This window comes from Amphiura filiformis, chromosome 12 (genome assembly GCF_039555335.1).
Source record: "Amphiura filiformis chromosome 12, Afil_fr2py, whole genome shotgun sequence".
Taxonomy (NCBI): Eukaryota; Metazoa; Echinodermata; class Ophiuroidea; order Amphilepidida; family Amphiuridae; genus Amphiura; species Amphiura filiformis.
The window spans coordinates 10525420-10545806 of NC_092639.1; the positions used below are offsets into that span (position 1 = coordinate 10525420).

Consider the following 20387-nt stretch of genomic DNA (forward strand, 5'->3'; position numbering starts at 1 on the left):
TTAAATAAGGAGTACTTTACTGGTGAAATTTGTTTTATTCTAGAAATGCATCGCTGCACAACACATGACCTACATTAATTCATAGACGTACTTATTTGTGCAGTTGTGCATATCAATCCTTTTAATAAAAAAAGTGTCATGTGAAATGTAATAATGAGAAGGCTAAATTTAGATATGTGTACAAACCCATTTGTACAATACAGGTGGATATACATGTAGTCAGCAGGCTGTTAAATTACTTGGTGAAGTCTGTAAAGTACCTAATTTCCCAAGGTATAAACAGATATCGAATGTCTACTCTTTTACAATATTTCTATGATAGTATGATAATGGCTAATATGACTATCACAGGCCTTGTTTGCAAGAGTGTACTGTATATAAATCTACTATTCATCTTAACAACAATTTGTCTACATGTCAGAAACCAGGCCATAGCATATGAACAAGTGGATATTGGGAACACCACAAGCTGCGAGACCTATTACACCAACTTGTCCCAAGTGTTAAACATATCCAAACACAGTTGCCTTAGAATTGTGTCCCCTCCTGGAAATGGAATACGCATGGATCTTCTCATGGTAGATGCGGGTTGGTCTATATATGACTACTTCTATATCCAATATGACAGGAGTGAATGTGAAGAACAACGAGTTGTCGCATTTTCGGGCATGTCAAAACCATGCAGTGCTGAATTTAATACGACTGCACTGGAAATTCATATCAGTGCATTTGTCACTGTACAGTTTATTAAGTTTACCCTGGATAAAAACCTACTGCCTCCGATTTGTAACTTCTCTGATACAGTTGGACTAAATCAAGACCATCAATCTTGTGCAATTCAAAAATTCTATGATGAGATTCATGTTGTCACTCAAGAAATCACAACGTATCAGAAATTGGTAGAACAACACCCCTCCCTAGCCATAGAATTAACAGATGATTTTGATGCAAGTCAATTGCCGCCACTGCAGTTACCTGTTTCAGGTAAGCTGAAACTTTAATAGCATGTATGATTTTGGAATTATAGTGTGTTTTGTTTCAAGTTGAGAGTAACGCCATGTTGGATTTTGCATGTTAAAATGTGACCATGGCTACACATGGGGTGTACATTTCAAATGGAGTCATCCATTCAGTAAACCCCATTTGAAATTCACACTGCCTGTGTGGATGATTAAGAGCTTGTTTTCCATAGGTGTATGGATTTCAACTGGAACAGCCCACAATTTGATTTAGTGTTATCCATCTGTATGTACAGCTGTACATGTGGTGTGTATTCCATTTTGGTTTTATAAGTGTCTTCTTTTTTTTCTCTGATATTTTATCATACATTTATCCAAGTGTGATGAAACTTAGATTGGGGGGGCAACATTTTTGAAGGTCATTTCAAAGTCATCTGCAGTAAAATAGTAAAGATGGTTAGATTCCTGTGAAACTTGTAGAAAAAAAGGAGCCAAGGAGTTAAAATGAAAATGTAAATTGAAAGGCCAAATGAAATGAAAGTTGATCAATTTTTTCTTTTTTGTTTTACATTAAGAACAAGTGGCCCAAAAATAAAGTAACAAAAAATTAGGGGGTTAGTGCATAGCCATTTTACTAGTGTAACAATATGTGCACCCTGTAGCGATTTTTCATTTTCTTCGGAGATGAACCATATTTTGTCCAATTATCTCAAAGAGTAAAAGCGACCACATGAGTGAGAGAGGTAATCCAAATAGGTAAAACTATGTGTACAGTTATGATCCCAGGAGTAACAAACTATGGACCCAGGATCCAGCATCATAATGGCTACTTTCAAAAGGGCCAGATCATTCCCTTTTCAAGGAATTTTCATTTGCAATGTTTTAGCAAATATATTACAGATGCTTGATTTGGTGGAGCCGAAATGCAAAACAATTTGTGCAGGCTATCTCTGATTTTCTCTCTAAATGTACACTCATCATAATGAGCAGTAGCAGCACAATTATGGGGAAACATTTCTATTAAGTTTTGTTTTCTCTTGTCTAATCTCAGATATTACATGTGTTGGCCAACTCCCAAAGTGTCAGACAGGTTGTTCATGTTCGCTCACTTATCAGCAGTTTGCCATCCACTGTTCTGCTACTCCAAAAGCAAGTATCCTTCTACTGTACCACATGGTAAGAGATCCTACCAGCTCTACTTGTAACACCACTGCACTTGATATCTCTAGCAGACAACTCCAAGATATCCAGACCGGATCTTTCTCAAATCTCACAGATACCACCTACTTGCTTGCATCTTACAATGATCTAGAAACACTTCAGAATGAGACATTCATAGGTTTGGACATGCTCCAAGTACTGGATCTATCAAATAACAGGTTAACTTATATAACTAAAGGTGCATTCTTAGGTCTTTTACATTTAAGTCAATTGTGTTTAAATGGGAATGAGTTGAGATCAGTTACTACTGACATGTTTGTTGGATTAAATCATTTGCAAGTACTTATTCTCACAGATAATAGCATAACTACTATGAAATATGATGCATTTTTGTCACTAAAACAGCTGAAGATAGTATCTTTAAGAATGAACATGATCACCAATTTGTATTTTCAATCTTTTAGTGAAAGCCTTTGTATTCTAGATGTATCAGACAATGACGTACACCATCTCACAGTCAACATGTCACAATATTATCAGAATCTAACTCATTTATATTTACAGCATAATGCCATTGCAAACATTGAACAAATTACCTTTGAACTGATTCCCAACTTGTCTGTTATTTATCTTTCCGACAATGTCATCAAATCATTACCTAGTACATTGTCAAACTTTCATAGATTAAAACGATTATGGCTTCATTCGAACATGATCTATGACCTTGATGTGAACGTATTCTATGAATTAGAAGAATTAACTATTCTCACTCTGCATATGAATAAACTTACAACATTGCCATCAGGCCTGTTTAATAATCTTGCCAATTTGAAAGAACTCTACCTGTATGAAAACAGCATTTCAGAGCTTGACCAAAATATGTTTCAAAATTTACACAAATTGAAGGTACTTCACTTACAAAATAACACCATAAACAAACTGCCACACAGCATATTTCAGAATCTCACCAGTCTAAGAAACCTGGAACTTTATGGCAACATGATATCTGAACTTGATGTGAAATTATTTGAAAAGTTAAAAGATCTATCTATTTTTTCACTAAATTCTAATAAGATAACAACTATACCATCAGGCCTGTTTGACAATCTTGCCAACTTGGAAGAACTCTACCTTTATGAGAATAATATTACAGAACTTGATCAGAATATATTTCAAAATTTGCATCAATTGTGGGTACTTTATCTGCAAAATAATAATATACGCAGATTTCTGTGTGGCACATTTCAAAATATAACCAACTTGAGAGAACTTGCTCTTTATAGCAACATGATATCAGAGCTTGATGGCAACATTTTCTCTGAATTAAAAAACTTGACTTATCTTTCATTAGATGCAAATAAACTTTCAAATTTCCCATCATACATATTTGATAATCTCATCAGTTTGAGGAAATTATTCCTTTTGGCAACATGATATCTAAACTTGATGTAAAATTATTTGATACATTACAAAATTTATCAATTCTTTCGCTGCATTCTAATAAGATAACATCATTGCCATCAAACCTATTTGATGAGCTCACCAGTCTGACAAAACTATACCTTTTGGGCAACATGATCTCTAAACTTGATGTGAAATTATTTTACAACTTAACAAATTTATCTACTCTTTGGCTTTCTTCTAATAAGTTAACAGCATTGCCATCAGGCCTGTTTGATAATCTTGCCAACTTGAAAGAACTCTACTTGTATGAGAATAATATTACAGAGCTTGATCAGAATATATTTCAAAATTTGCATCAATTGATATTACTTGACTTGCACAAGAATGCCATAAACACACTTCCGAATTGCATATTTCAGAATTTAACCAACTTGAGACGACTTGATCCCAATGGCAACATGATGTCAGAACTTGACAAAAATATATTTAATGGATTGACACAATTACAGGCACTTTTATTGTACAACAATTTTTTAACTGTTATTAAACCATTATTTAATGAACTTACCAATTTATCTGTACTGGGATTGCAACAAAATAGAATCACCACAATAAAAAATACAGCATTCCAAAATCTATCAGCATTAACACTCTTGGATTTGAGGAACAACAGCATTTCCAAAATAGAACAAAACAGCTTTCTTGGTCTTGGAAATGAATCTTTTATTGTGGTTGATACGCCAGAAATATGCTGCTTTGCAAATTACCAAGATCAATGTATACCTAATGAACCAAAATCTCCTTACTTGACTTGCAAACAACTTTTAACTAACAACTGGCTTAGAAGTTCGATGTGGATACTTGGCATCTTTGCTTTAGCATTTAATGGTTTTGTTGTTGTTTATGGATCCATTGAAATAAAAGGTGGTAATCTATATAAAAATAAGCTGGCACAGATATTGTACATTACAAACCTAGCTGCAGCAGATTTCATTATGGGTATATATTTGATCATAGTTGCTATGGCTGACCTACAATTTGGCCACCAATTTCCATTAAAAGCTGAAAATTGGCGTAACAGTTTTACATGTAAACTGGCAGGCTTTCTAGCTGTGTTCTCAGGTGAAGCTTCACTTTTTATTCTGACCTTGATAAGTATCGAGAGGCTGTCAGCTTTTATTTGGCCATGGAAACATCATCTACAAAGACTTTACCCCAGAAGTACAAAAGGCAGATCAAATATTATTGCAATAATAGTAGCATGGATGATAGCATTTATTCTTAGTTCTATTCCAATAGCAATAAGCAATGGAAATCAGCATTTCTATGTTGAATCTGAAGTATGCATCAGCCTTCCATTAGCAAGGTATTTGTCCTATGAACCCATATACCATAACGTAACACTTTACTTGGAGCCCTATTGGAAAACTCAAGTGATACTATATTCAACTCTTAGATTAGAACAAAGCTCAACAGGCCCAACTTATTCAACTGGTCTGTTTTTAGGACTGAACTTCCTGTGTTGTGTTATCCTTTTCCTATGTTATGCTTCCATATTTGTAAGAGTAATTTGGGTAGGACATTTTCATGCATTGAAAATGAGTGTCTCCCGGTTAAATATTGAGCTTAGAATGACCTTAAAAATGGGAATTATAGTCTTAACTGACCTCCTATGCTGGATGCCTATTATTTGTTTAGGAATCTTAGTTCAAATGGATAAAATTAAAATTTCTCCAGAAGTTTTTCCATGGATTATAGCATTTGTATTGCCAATAAACTCTACAGTCAATCCTCTCCTGTATGGAATATGGGCAATTTCATCCAGGCGAAGGGAATATAAACGGAGAGCTGACAAGTTAGTAGCTTGGGATGAAACACCACTGTAAAATATTTATACTCAATCCCAGGACTGGCAAGGGGATGGGGGCAAGGTGGAGTACCTTTTGACCCCTGTTGACTTTGAAACTTGACCTTCAAAATCTACAAATACTCATACTTACTGAAAAAAACAAACTGATGACAGAATTTTCCAAATTTAATTACATTTCATTTGTGACAGTGCCACAATCTGGTTAACCCTAACACTGGACCCTGCTTTTTGATATCGGAAGTCAAAGAAGATCCGAAAAAGTCAAGAAGAAGAAGAATTTTTGACTTGGCAGCCCCGGGATTCGAACCTTTGACCCCCCGCATGCCAACCACACGATCACGGACCGGTAGCTGCACGGGTTATTGCTGCCCGGCCAGCAATTCCGTGAGCATGTAACACTTAGGGCGACCGCGTCATCGCAGCCCCTGGGATGCATGGCTGCGCAGAATTTTTCATCGTAAGATTTTGTAAGATTTTGGGTGTTAGGGTTAACATAGGCTCTAATCTGGAAAAATACATCTTAATTAACCCTTACACTGGTCGGAAGTCAAAGAAGATCTGAAAAAGTCAAGAAGAATTTTTGACTTGGCACCCCCGGGATTCGAACCTCTGACCCCCCGCATGCCAACCACACGATCACAGACCGGTAGCTGCACGGGTTATTGCTGCCCGGCCAGCAATTCCGTGAGCATGTAACACTTAGGGGGATTGCGTCATCGCAGACCCTGGGATTCATGCATGCGCAGAATTTTTCATCGTAAGATTTTGTAAGAATTTTGGGTGTTAGGGTTAATGGAGGCCAAGGAGGCATTTTTGAAAGTTGAGTTACTATAATTATTACCTTATACAAACATTAGGCTATTATATACTGAAAACACTTAGTTCTAAAGTTATGAAGTTTTGTGATGTATATTTTCTTATGTATTTGTATTGTTATGTTTGCCTTTATCTGAATTTCAAATTGGCCTCCATGGACCAGATCATGTCTCATATGACACCTTGTTTGTTATGATTTGGCATATACTAACATTGCCTTCAAATATCCCCTCGATTATATACCAATATAGAAAACACATCATTACGGTTTAGCTACCTGGAGACTTTTTTTCAGCTCCGACCGGCGATTAGTTGAGAATCGACGGTCATTATTTTTCCTAACTTTACTCTTGCAGCTGGTATTCCTTATCAATAACACCATATGCAGCCGCGCCCCGAGGCATTTGACTGGATAGTAAAACTCGATGTCTAGACGATGCACTAATTGTTGTGCTGACCATGAAGTGAAAAAGTTACGCACTGCAGATAGTTCTCAGTAAATAATTCAAACAAACAAATATTATAATAATAAATATCAATCTGAAATACATGCAATGCATTTCAATTGATGTGGCATTTTCTTCTTTGAAATGATCAACAACCCGCAATAAACACAAATACTCCCCTTTACGATGCATCACAATAATAGTAATAATCATATTAATGCGCGTCAATGAATGTAAACAGTTCACCAACAACATGATCGATCATCGAAGTTGCAACATTATTCTTCGCGGCAGAATTCAGACGTACTGTGATTGAAACTTCAATTTTTGCCTGCAAATTATATACTTTTCTGTGAGTATGATTCTTTATGTACACTAAAATTTGATTGTATTAAAGAGTTAAGACCGACTGGATGATATTATTTATTCGCTAGAACTTGAAAGATGCTTCAACTTTCATGACACCTGAATCTTGAATCGTATTAGTAAAACATGTGTGTATTGGCACAGTGCCATTGTCATCGCATCATAAAATGCTTTTTTAAGTACCGGTACATTGTAAATATTATTTAGGCTACATGCTGTAACATGCATGCATGCAATGATCCGACTTTTTGTCTGAAATGGAATGGAGTCTGCCAATGCTTCTAAAATCATTGAACTAGATTTTTAAGACGAATTCGAGAGCAAGCATAAAAATACGTCCAGTGATGATACTACACACTGTCCATGCACGCTCGACCCCTCACTGTACTTTGGTATTCACTGGTTGGATTTGACTAGACTCTAACTCAGGAAAATATATAATTAACACAAATTCACATGAAGCTGATATTTTGCAATGGACAGATATTTTTAATTTTTAGGCCTACTATAATATAGTTGAGACTTGTAATTCAAGCTTATTTTTTTAACACCATTCTTGTTTTCTTTTCTTTTTTTCATTTCTCCAGAATACCATGTCAAGCTATACACGTGTATCAGAGATGTATGTCAATGCAAATACCATTTAGTTGGAACCAATATAGACGATGCAGGTGTTTGTGGGTTTTAATTCATTTGACACAAGAAATTGAGGAGCAACAATGAATTCTTGATTAGAAATGATCAAAATACTCGTACTTCAGTGAATCGTGCATTTGCATGTTGAACAAGTTCACTGCAATGTTAATTGAGAAATAATTGCCTAGGTGTGAAGTGTGAACGTTAGAGGAAATTTCCTGCAGGATTTTACTGGATGGATCTTATTGTACTTGAAATTGAGAGTTTCCGTGAGAGTTCGAGGTCTAATCGAGGATTTATACACAAATAACACAAACCATACTTGATGAACACATTAAAATGCACAGATGAACATTTCAAAAGGACACTACGGTAATATCAGAACTGCATGAGAACAATTTATATTTGATTAATTAATACTAATTACAAAAAAATTGTGTCTAAAAACTCTGTTCTATATAGGGCCTCGCCTACCAGGTTCTATGGATGGACAGACAGACTGGTTCGGTCAATCTGGATTTTTTTTTTTCTGGAAGTGGGTATATGATCACAAAAATATTGATTTAAAAAAAATACTTTCGGTAAAAATTAACACTTACGCCAAAATATGACTGTTTTTTAATTCTAATTCATCTAAAAAAATCCAAAAGGCTAAATCTGGGTTGTTCGGGGCTGTAGAACGGGGTTTTTTCGTAGCCTGAAGTACACTCCAGGTGAATTTTAAAGGAAATGTTACCGATGAGTTGATATTTTTTTATATGTACTGTAAAACACTTAAATTTCACGAGGTATTTAATTTTGCGAGGACCTGAAATTTGTGAAATTAAATCCCATGTGAAATATAAAATTTACATTGAAACTAACAGTAAATCTTCTGGATTCGTGATTTAAATCCCTCAAAATATCCTTCATTTTCTCAATTTGTGAAATAAAGTACCCGCGAAATTTAAGTGTTTTACAATATGAATATTTAAACTCAGGACCAGGACTTTTGAGTATGGTATATACTAGCACTACTTTCGGGCTCTGTTGCTATTTAGTATACTATCCAGAGAGGTTATCAGCAACGCGCTGACGCTGGCCGATTGAACGTCTCGCCACGCCTCGGTTCCTCGCTTCGCGCTCGCTTAGTCCGTGAGGGCCACAGACTGCGGCTAGGTATATACATGTAGTATGAGATCATAATGATTTTGAAATTTGAAGCACACTGAATAATAATCACATTTCAGATGGACGGTAGACAATGGTAGACCTACATGTTAAAATTATTGTAAAAAGACAATATGAAAACTTCGGGGGTGCACTCACTTTGGAAGTGACGGTATGTGCCTGTCAATAGGTCCCCTCTTTTGAAGTCGACTATACCCGATGACCCCTTTCTTTTAAAGCCATACCCGACGACCCCCTTTTTTTTTTTAGTTGCGGCTACCCAATGACCCCCTTTTTGGTTGCGGCTACCCAATGACCCCTTTTTTCTAGAATAGCATCATCAAAATGCAACAAAAAAATGCCGAAACTGTCAAATGTTTTCAACGAAATTTTCAAAATTTTGCTCCATTTTTTCAAAATTTTCTACCAGATGACCCTTTTTTTAAAATCTTATACTCGATGACCCCCTTTTTTATTTTGTTGTACCCACTGACCCCCTTTTTTAAAATAACGCTTTGTACCCGATAGGCCCCTACTTACGACTCGGTAGGCACATACCGTCATGCACTTCCAAAGTTGAGTGCCCCGATGAAAACTAAGATGTAAATAACAAAGGGACGAATCCTTTTTCTCGCCATTTTTCCTGCATTTCAATATAAATGTTATTATTATCAGATAAATAAAATAAATTATAAATCAGCCAAAAATAAATTAATGTGTTGCTTCTGCATATGTTCTCTTTGTTGTATTGTAGACCATAAACAAGTATTTTATGTAAATTGCTGAAGTGTGGCCGTGTTGTTTATCCAATTCATTCAACCATGTGCCTTCATCATCCTTGGCCCGGCGCGACCCGACCCGGCGTCTCTCAGGTTCATTGAACTGGTAGCGATTGTTTTCGACCAATGAAATAGAGCCTCATAAATGCACAAGCACACATCGGTAGTCCCAAAACCGATCGCTTGTCGCTCAGTGTCAGCGATGGGAGTGTAAAATCAGCTTTTAATTTACAAAGGTCATGGACGCCTTGAGACGGATGTATTTCTGTAAACATGGTAAACATCAACGCCCGGGGTTGAATGACTGACTTCAGAGTAGGTATGCCACATGTATAGTATGAACACAAATTTAACATGGTTGGTGGGTTGGGGTGTGCAAAACTTTGAGTTTAAAAATAACTTTCAAGAGATTTGTTTAAATTTGAGTTTGAACTGTCATGCATACCGATCCCGGGAACGAGTCATCGGGCGAGTCATATTTATTAAAATAATAATATTAAAATATGCCCTTTGCCAAAATTATTGAGTTGATTCCAGCATGCCAGTGAACACCGGGTATACTGGGAAAGACCCAGAAAATTGAACAAAATAATACTAGCGTAGCATGCGAGGAGAACATCTTGAGTATTCGAGGCTTTTACCAACTTTTAGTGTATACGATACTAATGTAACTGGGAAAGATTTACCGACATTCTACAGTCTATGGAGGGACTGTGTGGACAAGTTATGGTGACCTCATAATACCCCCGCGTGTTTACGCTAGAGGTGAGCTCCCGCCTGAACATAGATAGTGACTGAACAAGCCTAAACAAAACAAAGTAGTTCCGTCCATGGTCCATGAGCAAGCTTCACACGCCCACCTGTTCATACTGGTCAATAGTGACAGCTGATGGTGCACATGCTGCGTAGCCCATGGCAATACTAGGCTGACAGCTCATGACAGGATTTTTTCAAAAGTCTCCAGGTAGAAAGACGTAATGATCACAAATATTGCTTAGTAAAATTTTTGTAACAAAACCAAAAAGCAGTTCCAGGAGAGAAAATTATATTTAAACAAAGTAACCATTTTCAAACATGCATTTACCAATTTAAGTGAATGAAGCTTCTGTACAAATGTCAATCGGTTTAAAAATTGGCAGGGGAGTTTTACATCCTGTATCACTTTAACCAAATCTTTGCATTTTCTTTTCTTTAACTCTTTGATTAATCATTGTAAGGTCCTATTATGTAAAGCGTCTAAAGATATTTGGCATAAGTGCGATATAATGACTGTTATTATATTAGATTATAAATGTGTTAAAAATATGAGGAAAAATGAAAATGGAACATACGTAAGCATACAATTGTAATCCAACAATCTGTATTCATTTGACCCAAGATGATTATGACCTTAAAAATTGTGTGATACATAATCTTGATGCCTTGTACCAAATCTCATCACATAGCTATGTTACATAATGAGAGGAACACTTAACACCTACCTAATAATGAAACATACACATACACCCCTACACACCTACATAATGTAATATTCTATATTACATAAATCTCAATATCAAACTTCTGGCTAAAGCTACAGGGATAATAAATATAAACTATAACATAAACTAGAAGAATTTTTCAACACTACTTAAAATTTGATCGCTTACCGGGAACGCTTTCACAGTACCAACTGGCTCTGATGACAACCTACTCATACCCAAGACCACCAGGGGGACGAGGACAACACCTTTGACATCATCTTCTAGTGTGACGTCATCCAAGGTTGTCAACAAGCCATAAATCATTAGAGCCATAACATCCGGCTGAAGACGCAGTTGGTACTGTGAAAGCGCTCCCGGTAAGTGATCAAATTTTAGGTAGTATTGAAGTCAAAAAATTCTTCTAATTTAATTTATGCCACAATTTTATATAACATAAATGTTGTAAATACAAAGAAAGTAAATGGAAACATCTAGCTGGATGTTAATATTGATGAAAAATCTGGCAATGTCATGAAAAAAAATGTTTACAAGGCATGTTATGCTGAAACAGTTGAGATACTGTCAATTTCTTTCACCAAGGATAACATCTTTGCATATGCCAGTTAAAAATCAATTCAAAATCATTCAAACATACTTTACTTGATTTTGTTTGATTTAACTGGCATGCGTAAGAAATAGAAGGGCTAAGTTTATTATTGCATTTGCAACAGAATTCACAATGGCACCGCCAAAAGTATGGTATAGGCTATGTGCAATAAAGAACTTGAACTCCTTCAAAAAAGACTTTGACACATCGTCGGCAGAGTGCTACACTATCGTAAGTGCAGTAGAATGTAATAGCTGCCTTTTGTAAAACACCTATTGTTTGCAGCACAATCCCCTCATCATGCTCATTGTAAAGTGTTGATGTTCTGTTTTACTTTCCTGATGGCCACTAAGCTAACCCCAAGATATCACCTTTACATGTAGTTGGGTGTTTTTCTAGTGTTATTGGTTAAAAATAAGTACATTTTTTGAAATGTTGCAAATGGCAGCTATAACATTCTATTGCACTTACGATAGTGTAGCACTCTGCCGACGACATATGTTTATATGTTTATAAATATAAATATATTTTAAAACTAGATATTTCACGAACTTTGGGCTGCTGACATATCAGAAATCATCATGTTTTTTTAAAAGTTGTTCATATATTGTATGTTATTGTAATTGACTTTTAATAACTTGTTAATGTTGTTCTGATGTAAACCTTTTTTAAGTGTATATCTAGGGTATCTTAATCTTGTAGTTGACTTTTAATGGTTTTTTAATATGATGTTCTGATGTAAACCTGAACTATTTTAAGTGTATTTTAGTGCATTTTAATCTTGTTTAGCACTTTGGGTTTGTTTTGCATTACAATTTTTTATTTGAAAATTATTAATTTAGACTTCAACATTGCTTGTTTATTTCGCTTACTGGGAGCGCTTTCGAGGAACTTCCTCGTCATCAGCCGATGTTTTTAGCTCTGATGTTTCCAAGAAAACATCAGAGCTAACAACATCGGCTGATGACGAGGAAGTTCCTCGAAAGCGCTCCCAGTAAGCGAAATAAACAAGTAGTGTTGAAGTCTAAATTAATAATTTTCATTGTTATTACCACTACGTATGACTATGAATCTGCAATTTTTTATTTATTTATTATTATATTCTGTTCGACTTACAAATGGCAAGACTCATAAAATTGTGGATTGATATAGAATGGTGTGACTAACACATGCCAATGTTTATTTTACGCCATATAATTTTTGTCATTTTCAAGTCTAACAAAATATAAGAATATCTTATCTACTGTGTATGTTTTTATTCTTCCATGTTTAAACTACTGTATTTGGAAAACTGTGGTTTAATTAAAACTTTCAAAAAGGCTTCAAATTCAAAACAGAGCTACAAGAATTAATTATGGAGCAAAATGGGACATGCCAGGTAAAGTGCATTTCTCACCTCAACTCGACTGGAAATACTTGAATAAAACTGTCAGAAAACACTTGCACCAATCAGCTTAAGAAATCTTAGTCCTTCATAATTATCATCTCAGTTTGAATTTGTTCATAATACTCATTCTCATGTAACCAGAAACCATTCGTCCAATACATTGATTGTTCCAAAATACTACACTAATTCTGGATTACGTACATTTCATGTCTGAGCTGCTCATATTTGGAACAGTTTATCACCAATGATTCGAACTGATATGGAAAATATGTCTTTGAGACAATTCAAAACAAATGTTCTCATTTCATGTTAAAATGTATACACATGAATTCCTATTGTGATTGCATTTTTTGTATATCTTATATTCTATCACTTTTGTGTACTATTATACTTTATATTATATTATGTTTTGTATTGTCTGAGGGCCTGCTTGGAAAACAGTGCTGGTCACTGAAGTTGTTACCCTCAATAAAGAAAGAATAAACTAAACTAAACTAATTTTAATTCTTGGGGTATCTGAGAGGACTTTTGTATATGAAACCTAATTTGTTTGGTCTTTTTTTGTTTTGTTTTGGTAAATTTAATTGTTAAAGGGGGTGACGTAATATGGGCCTCTCACCTCCATTTCACTTTGTTTTGTTGTATGTTGTGAATTTGGAAATAAAGTTAACTTTACTTGATTTGATTTGGTTCAAGTTGTTTTAATCAGACAAGTCCCCCAACATATTTGTAATGTGTGATAGAAATTCTCAAATTGGTTACTTTAAAAAAACTGTGTGACATGTCTAGCTAATACATGTGTATTGATACTCAGATGGGCCAAGATGCTAGACCTCCTGGTCACCTATTTCACAAGCCTTCAAATTCGACACGAATCAGCAAATCTGATTTTTGATATAATTGAATTGCGTATAGGCGAATCTGTTCCGATTCACCTAACTGCTGCAAAAATGATCCACATTTTTGTGTGAAATGTGCTTTTATGTCAAAATTTGATGCTGCACATCAAATGGGGACTTTGCAGAAAAGTGCTTGTCAAGATATAGATTCAAATAGATGGGAAAAAACCCCAGGAAATTAATAAGAATTTGGGTTGCTTTTTCACTTACATGTATAGAATATGAATGCCGTGATCAATTGTAGCAAATGAGTTGTCATTTGAAAGCTTGCAAAATGCTTACAAAGCAGAAATACTGATCTCACATGCAAAGTCCCCCCTTTTGATGTGCTGCATCACAAATAAACATGTTGTTGCAACTTTAATTTGATATTATCTTAAATTATGACTAAATTTATAATGAAATCAAGATATGGACATTCTAAAAATTGGTGAAAGACAACAAATAAACAATTCCAGGTCAGCAAATAACTTACTTGGTCCATCAAACTCAGGCATTTCTAGCATAGATTTCCTCCTTGTTAATGGTCCTGGGCTATCAGAACGTAGAGACTTGAGAGAACCAGTTGATCTGCTACTGATTTAATGTGCTCTGACTGGACATATCACCTTCAGTAACCCTGAGTATAAAACATTTTAAAACAATCAGTAACTAGCAATTTTAATTTTTTCCTGATATTGAGCGCTTACTACTTATATATGATTTATGTAGGCATCACAATGTCAGCATACAACGCATGGTACTTATCAATATTCTAATATTTTAACACAACAAAGTGCAGTGAACAGCAGGTCTTAGGAAATATCAGACTAGTTGTATCAATGAGAGTTTTATTGCTGGTGTTCACTACACTGGCTTTCAGAAAAGAACAACACTCTTGTTCTGTTGGACGTGAGCACCCTGTTAATGAGCGACATATGCAGAGTTCTGTGCTCCATTCATAGCGCTCCTATGCGCCGACAACGCTTTGATGCGTAATAGGGCAATCAGATTACTTGTCTGTTGTTATGATTGTGCATGCTGTTTCTTCAGATTACTTGTCTGTTGTTATGATTGTGCATGCTGTTTCTTCAGATTACTTGTCTGTTGTTATGATTGTGCATGCTGTTTCTTCAGATTACTTGTCTGTTGTTATAATTGTGCATGCTGTTTCTTCAGATTACTTGTCTGTTGTTATGATTGTGCATGCTGTTTCTTCATATTACTTGTCTGTTGTTATGATTGTGCATGCTGTTTCTTCAGATTACTTGTCTGTTGTTATGATTGTGCATGCTGTTTCTTCAGATTACTTGTCTGTTGTTATGATTGTGCATGCTGTTTCTTCAGATTACTTGTCTGTTGTTATGATTGTGCATGCTGTTTCTTCAGATTACTTGTCTGTTGTTATGATTGTGCATGCTGTTTCTTCAGATTACTTGTCTGTTGTTATGATTGTGCATGCTGTTTCTTCAGATTACTTGTCTGTTGTTATGGGTGTGCATGCTGTTTCTTCAGATTACTTGTCTGTTGTTATGATTGTGCATGCTGTTTCTTCAGATTACTTGTCTGTTGTTATGATTGTGCATGCTGTTTCTTCAGATTACTTGTCTGTTGTTATGATTGTGCATGCTGTTTCTTCAGATTACTTGTCTGTTGTTATGATTGTGCATGCTGTTTCTTCAGATTACTTGTCTGTTGTTATGATTGTGCATGCTGTTTCTTCAGATTACTTGTCTGTTGTTATGATTGTGCATGCTGTTTCTTCAGATTACTTGTCTGTTGTTATGATTGTGCATGCTGTTTCTTCAGATTACTTGTCTGTTGTTATGATTGTGCATGCTGTTTCTTCAGATTACTTGTCTGTTGTTATGATTGTGCATGCTGTTTCTTCTGTGAGCATGTGTAGTGTAAGATGATTGTAATTGGTGCATGGTCTCTCTGAGCAATGACCACCTGTTCTTTTACCTGTTAAATAGTGACCAGGGAAATTCAGGTCACTATTTAATAGGGAAAAGCACAGGAAAACAAAAGACAAGATTAGGCCCCAAAAAAAAAAGGTTTGTCTCAAAGCTCACGAGAAATTTAAAACAAATGCGAAATGCGATTTTTTTTTTTTTTTTTTTTTATTCCGACTTTTTTCCATGGTATTTTGAGAAAAAGTCTGATTTTCACCGATTTTTTCTGGAAAAAACTATAAAATTTTTCTTTTTGAAATAAAAAATTTCCGCATTTGTTTTTTGTCAAATCGTGGATTTTACAAACACGCATAAGCTTTGAGACTAACCTTTATTTTTTTTTGGCCTTAAATGTTGTATCAAGGGTAGCAACACAACATCCGATCCTGGAGGATGTTATCTTCCGAGATAACATAAAATGATAAATAACTTGGGTGGTTTTTTAATGCTATATTTGAAAGGCCCTGCTTACAATTTCTTTTTTTTTCTGTGACCACACACCAACATTCAATTACAACCTTTTAAATTTGCTGTGTCAAAGGTAACAACACAATATCTTGTCTTTTGTTTTCCCTGTGCTTTTCCCCTATTATATAGTGACCTGAATTTCCCTGGTCAACCTTTTAAAGTTGTGAATATTTCATTTTCATGTATTTTGACAAATGTCTTGGGCAGGGGGGGGGGGGGTACTTAGCAGTGTATGAATGTGGTTTATTAATAGAATTGACGGTATTATCAGAGCCCTAAAAAGCCCTGCCATTGCATATCCTAGAGCTACTGGTCGAGTATGTTGCATGAGAATGAGCACCACTAGCACCCAGAATTCAAATTTTACTGGTCAAAGTTTTAAGGTCCATGGCATGATCATTGTTTATACCTTAGGCTCTGCCCCAGGGCCACAATTACTGAACTCTTAATTCATACCTTCACATAAAGTGTGCGTTCAAGCTTCCCATCATCTTTTCCTTTACCAATCCATCTTTCACAATGAAACATGTACGCCTCGTTATCAGCATCAACAACTTCCACATGATCAAGGAACCACGCTGGAGAGAACCCTGAGTTGTCATGGTGAATCTTGAGTTTAAATGGCCGACCTAGGCTAGCTGCTTCCACTGTAAATGTGTCACACTGTTATCAAATCAAGCACAGAAAGAATTGATTGACTCTCTTTAAATAAAATGTATAATGTTTTTTGTTACTTTACATACTTTTTAATATTACATTTAAATTAATTCAAAAGGAAAAATACATAACTGAAGGATGTTACCAACCATAGATAATTTCCTTTGGAGAATTTCACATTTTCGAGAAAAAAAAAGAGCACCAAAAGGATGTCTTTTTAGCGTATGAAGCTCATACATCTTTTAACTTTGTCCATTACTTTGCATCCGTTTTGGTGGAAAGAAATCACATGAATCAACACAACTGACTATTTTCCATTCATGAGTGATAAGTAATAAACAAAGTAGTTTCATTCATCAGGTAAATCCACAGAATTAAAACCAGAAAAAAGGTCTCCCTATAATACCACCATGTGCAATAGTGCGGTTGATTATGGGGACAAAATTGGGGGTATTTGGGTTCTTGCCAATGGTATGCAGAAACGAACAATAACAAATTCTGCATCATAATCACGCTAAAATGTATTGCGTCACTCTTTAGACCCAGTCAGTGCCTCGTGCCATACAGCGTGTCTAGCATCACCCACAAGCACCGAATAGTTTCCAGTGCGTTTCGAGCAAAACACAAATACCCCTAATATTGATGGCGGTTGAGTGATGGTTCTCCAATTTTATTTGTCCTAGCTGACAAATTGTCTGTGAAGAACATTAGCAAAATTAGCAAATCTACTCACGTGTCCTCTCTCAAATTTGTCTGAGAAGGTCTCTGAGTTCTTCAGTTGTCTCTCCCCTGTATCGCCTTGATCACCATATATGGTAACAAACACATTGGCATCCGTCCCAGCTCTGAATACATCCCCTGTATGTACATTGACCTTGTACTTTTGCACTGTGAAGGTTAAACAATTATATAGAATAAAATTGTTAAAAGTGCAGATCATATTTTCACATTTCTGATTGTATAGTGAATACCTACACTTGGCAAAAACAGTTGGCATCTGGCATCCGGTCCTGCCCTGAATGCATCCTATATGTGACCTGCTACCACAAAATCAGCCATAAGTCTCCACGACTTTATACTCATTTCGTTGAGTTGGTAGTTTCAAGATATTCGGGCAGACTAAGTTGATGTTCTTTGTTTGCCGCGCACCTGTAAAAGCCAGTAGCATTATCCTTAGTAAATGACCCATTGTGCCCCCATTCACAAAGGATATCCTACCAACTCAACGAAATGAGTATAAAGTCGCGGCAAGTCACATATTTATTCTGAGCTTATAAGTTGTATACTTGTACCAGAGGAGGTAACTTTCCAAAATGTGTTGCACAACATGATTATATACATTATGTGAATAGGCCTACAATTACACTCCTACATTTGTATGAGAGTTGTTGTTTTCAAGCAATCATTCATATATTATCATATATTATTCAGCAGGCACATCATGATAGCATGAATTACACATGTGAATTCAATAACACTCCTATGTTTGTAAACAAGTTTTTTTCATACACCCATTCATTATTCAGCGAGCAATAGGATCAATCTGGGTCATTTGTGTAATCTGGAAAATGAATATACTATGAGGATAATGTAGTAGTATTTTGTTCTGTGGTACAAAGCATCATGGAAAATTTCTTAAGATTCTGTGATGATGAACCCCGTGTCTGGGAAATATTACTTTTACTTCATAAACATCATCATCTTCAGCTGCGGAGCAGGCAACCACAAGATTTCTACATGAACAGCATTCTTTGGCAAGTGTGGCTATCTGTTCTGCTTGAATCATGCCTTCATCATACCCTAGCACACATTTAATGTAGGTTACACATGAGGTGTGTGGGCATTCAGGTCTGTTTTTACCATGAGTTAGTATGTTAAAAAAAAAGAAGAAAAAAGCGCAGTGGTTTATAGTGCGCTACGCACAGGCACAACGCCTAGACGTTGATCCACAAGCCTCAGCACACTTTACAGGTTGTTGCTGACCACTACGGCCCCACATCATTCCATAAACCATTAAACAACAATTCAGGGACTTTGCTGCTTCAAGAGTGCACACCGTAGACATTCTACAAATAACCTTCGCAACCATGATCAGCTCCCCGAGTTCCGTACGGGTTACAACGAGACAAATTAGCAGTAAGTTCCTTGTCCAGGGGAATTTCAAGCTAACTCAATTTTTACCACGAGAGCGTACTAGGCACCGCCAGCAGGGTTCGAACCCGCAACCTCTCTCACCATAGTCGAACGCCTTATCGATTGAGCCAACTTGACTGCTAGTCCATAAACCTATGGAAAACATGACCTTATAATTTCCCACACAGGGTATATGAATTTCAAATGGGGTTACCTGAATTGGTGACTCCATTCGAAATCTACACCCCCCTGTGGGAGATTAACGGCATGTCTTCCACATGGGGTGTACAGATTTCAACTGGGATAGCCCAAAGTACTTACTTGTGAGTTTGTTCTGTTTAACCTCTTTCCTCTTAATGCTTCCATCACTCCTTGTCTTCTCTTCTGTGATGTTAGATGGCACTAGTTCACGGACTATTTCTTTGTCATCCTCCTTACGTGAGAACCACCGGTCACATGGGAACACATACAGCCTTGAGCCCTGGGTGTTATAAGTATATTATAACCAAATTATAATTCATTGAATGACTCAGTGGTGTTTGTGTGGGGATGTAGGGGGAAGGGTGTGTATGTGAGTGTGTACTTACTTGCATGTTGGATTACTTAGAATATGAACATCCCAGGGTGGATTGGGATAACCACATTATTATACCGTTGATAAATTTGAATCTATGTACACAGGTATGACTCTCTGTTAAAGGGCACAAATGGCTTAACATCCCCTTTAAAAGACCAAACACTTTGTGCTGATTTATAGAGACTCCATACTGTACATGTCACAAGAATGATACCATCACACATGTATCCAATCTATCAAACCTAAGGTGGCAGCATTGAGAAGGGATCACTACACCAACATATCCCAAAATCATCTGGGAAATTTTGAATAATTTTTTGATTATTTTAGATCTGTTCCATACAAAGTGTCAAAATTTTTATTAATTTCTCACCTTTCCATTTTCCAGTAGCCTTCTTACTTGCACCTTATTTAGATGCCATGCTGCACCCATACCAGCATTGTCATGTCCAATACGTAGCTTCTCAATTGTATCACCAACATCTTCCAACTATAAAAGAAAAGTTGTCTTCTTTAGATATTAAAAAAATTAACTACACAATTTCTAACCTGTTCTACTATCCCTCTCTTTAGTGTAATAAGCTTAAGTGAACATATATATCTTGCAGGAGAATTGTGCTTGGATAGCTAAGCTACGCACCCTACGCCCTTCTGGCATCAACGCTGACCCCTAAGT

General features: G+C 36.1%; 2 protein-coding genes across 2 annotated transcripts in view; one reads left to right on the forward strand and one right to left on the reverse strand.

Moving 5' to 3' along the window:
* The window catches only part of LOC140166610 (lipoxygenase homology domain-containing protein 1-like), a 138682-nt gene that overhangs the window by 25154 nt on the left and 93141 nt on the right, over nt 1-20387 (reverse strand). The window contains 7 exon segments of the mRNA XM_072190111.1: nt 14418-14517; nt 14519-14561; nt 15804-15886; nt 16801-17007; nt 17735-17889; nt 19456-19615; nt 20085-20201. Coding sequence (XP_072046212.1) covers nt 14418-14517; nt 14519-14561; nt 15804-15886; nt 16801-17007; nt 17735-17889; nt 19456-19615; nt 20085-20201 — 865 coding nt within the window.
* On the forward strand, nt 287-5792 carry LOC140165490 (uncharacterized). The gene is made up of 3 exons (XM_072188781.1): nt 287-984; nt 2011-3026; nt 3770-5792. Exons 1-3 carry the CDS (start codon nt 291-293, stop codon nt 5408-5410), a joined length of 3351 nt encoding a protein of 1116 aa, XP_072044882.1. The 5' UTR covers nt 287-290; the 3' UTR covers nt 5411-5792.

Coding starts and splice junctions, on each gene's coding strand:
- LOC140165490 (XM_072188781.1), top strand. CDS start 291: ATGTCTACTCTTTTACAATATTTCTATGATAGTATGATAATGGCTAAT. Junction 985..2,010: donor ACTGCAGTTACCTGTTTCAG/GTAAGCTGAAAC, acceptor GTCTAATCTCAG/ATATTACATGTGTTGGCCAA. Junction 3,027..3,769: donor AAAATTTACACAAATTGAAG/GTACTTCACTTA, acceptor TCTTCTAATAAG/TTAACAGCATTGCCATCAGG.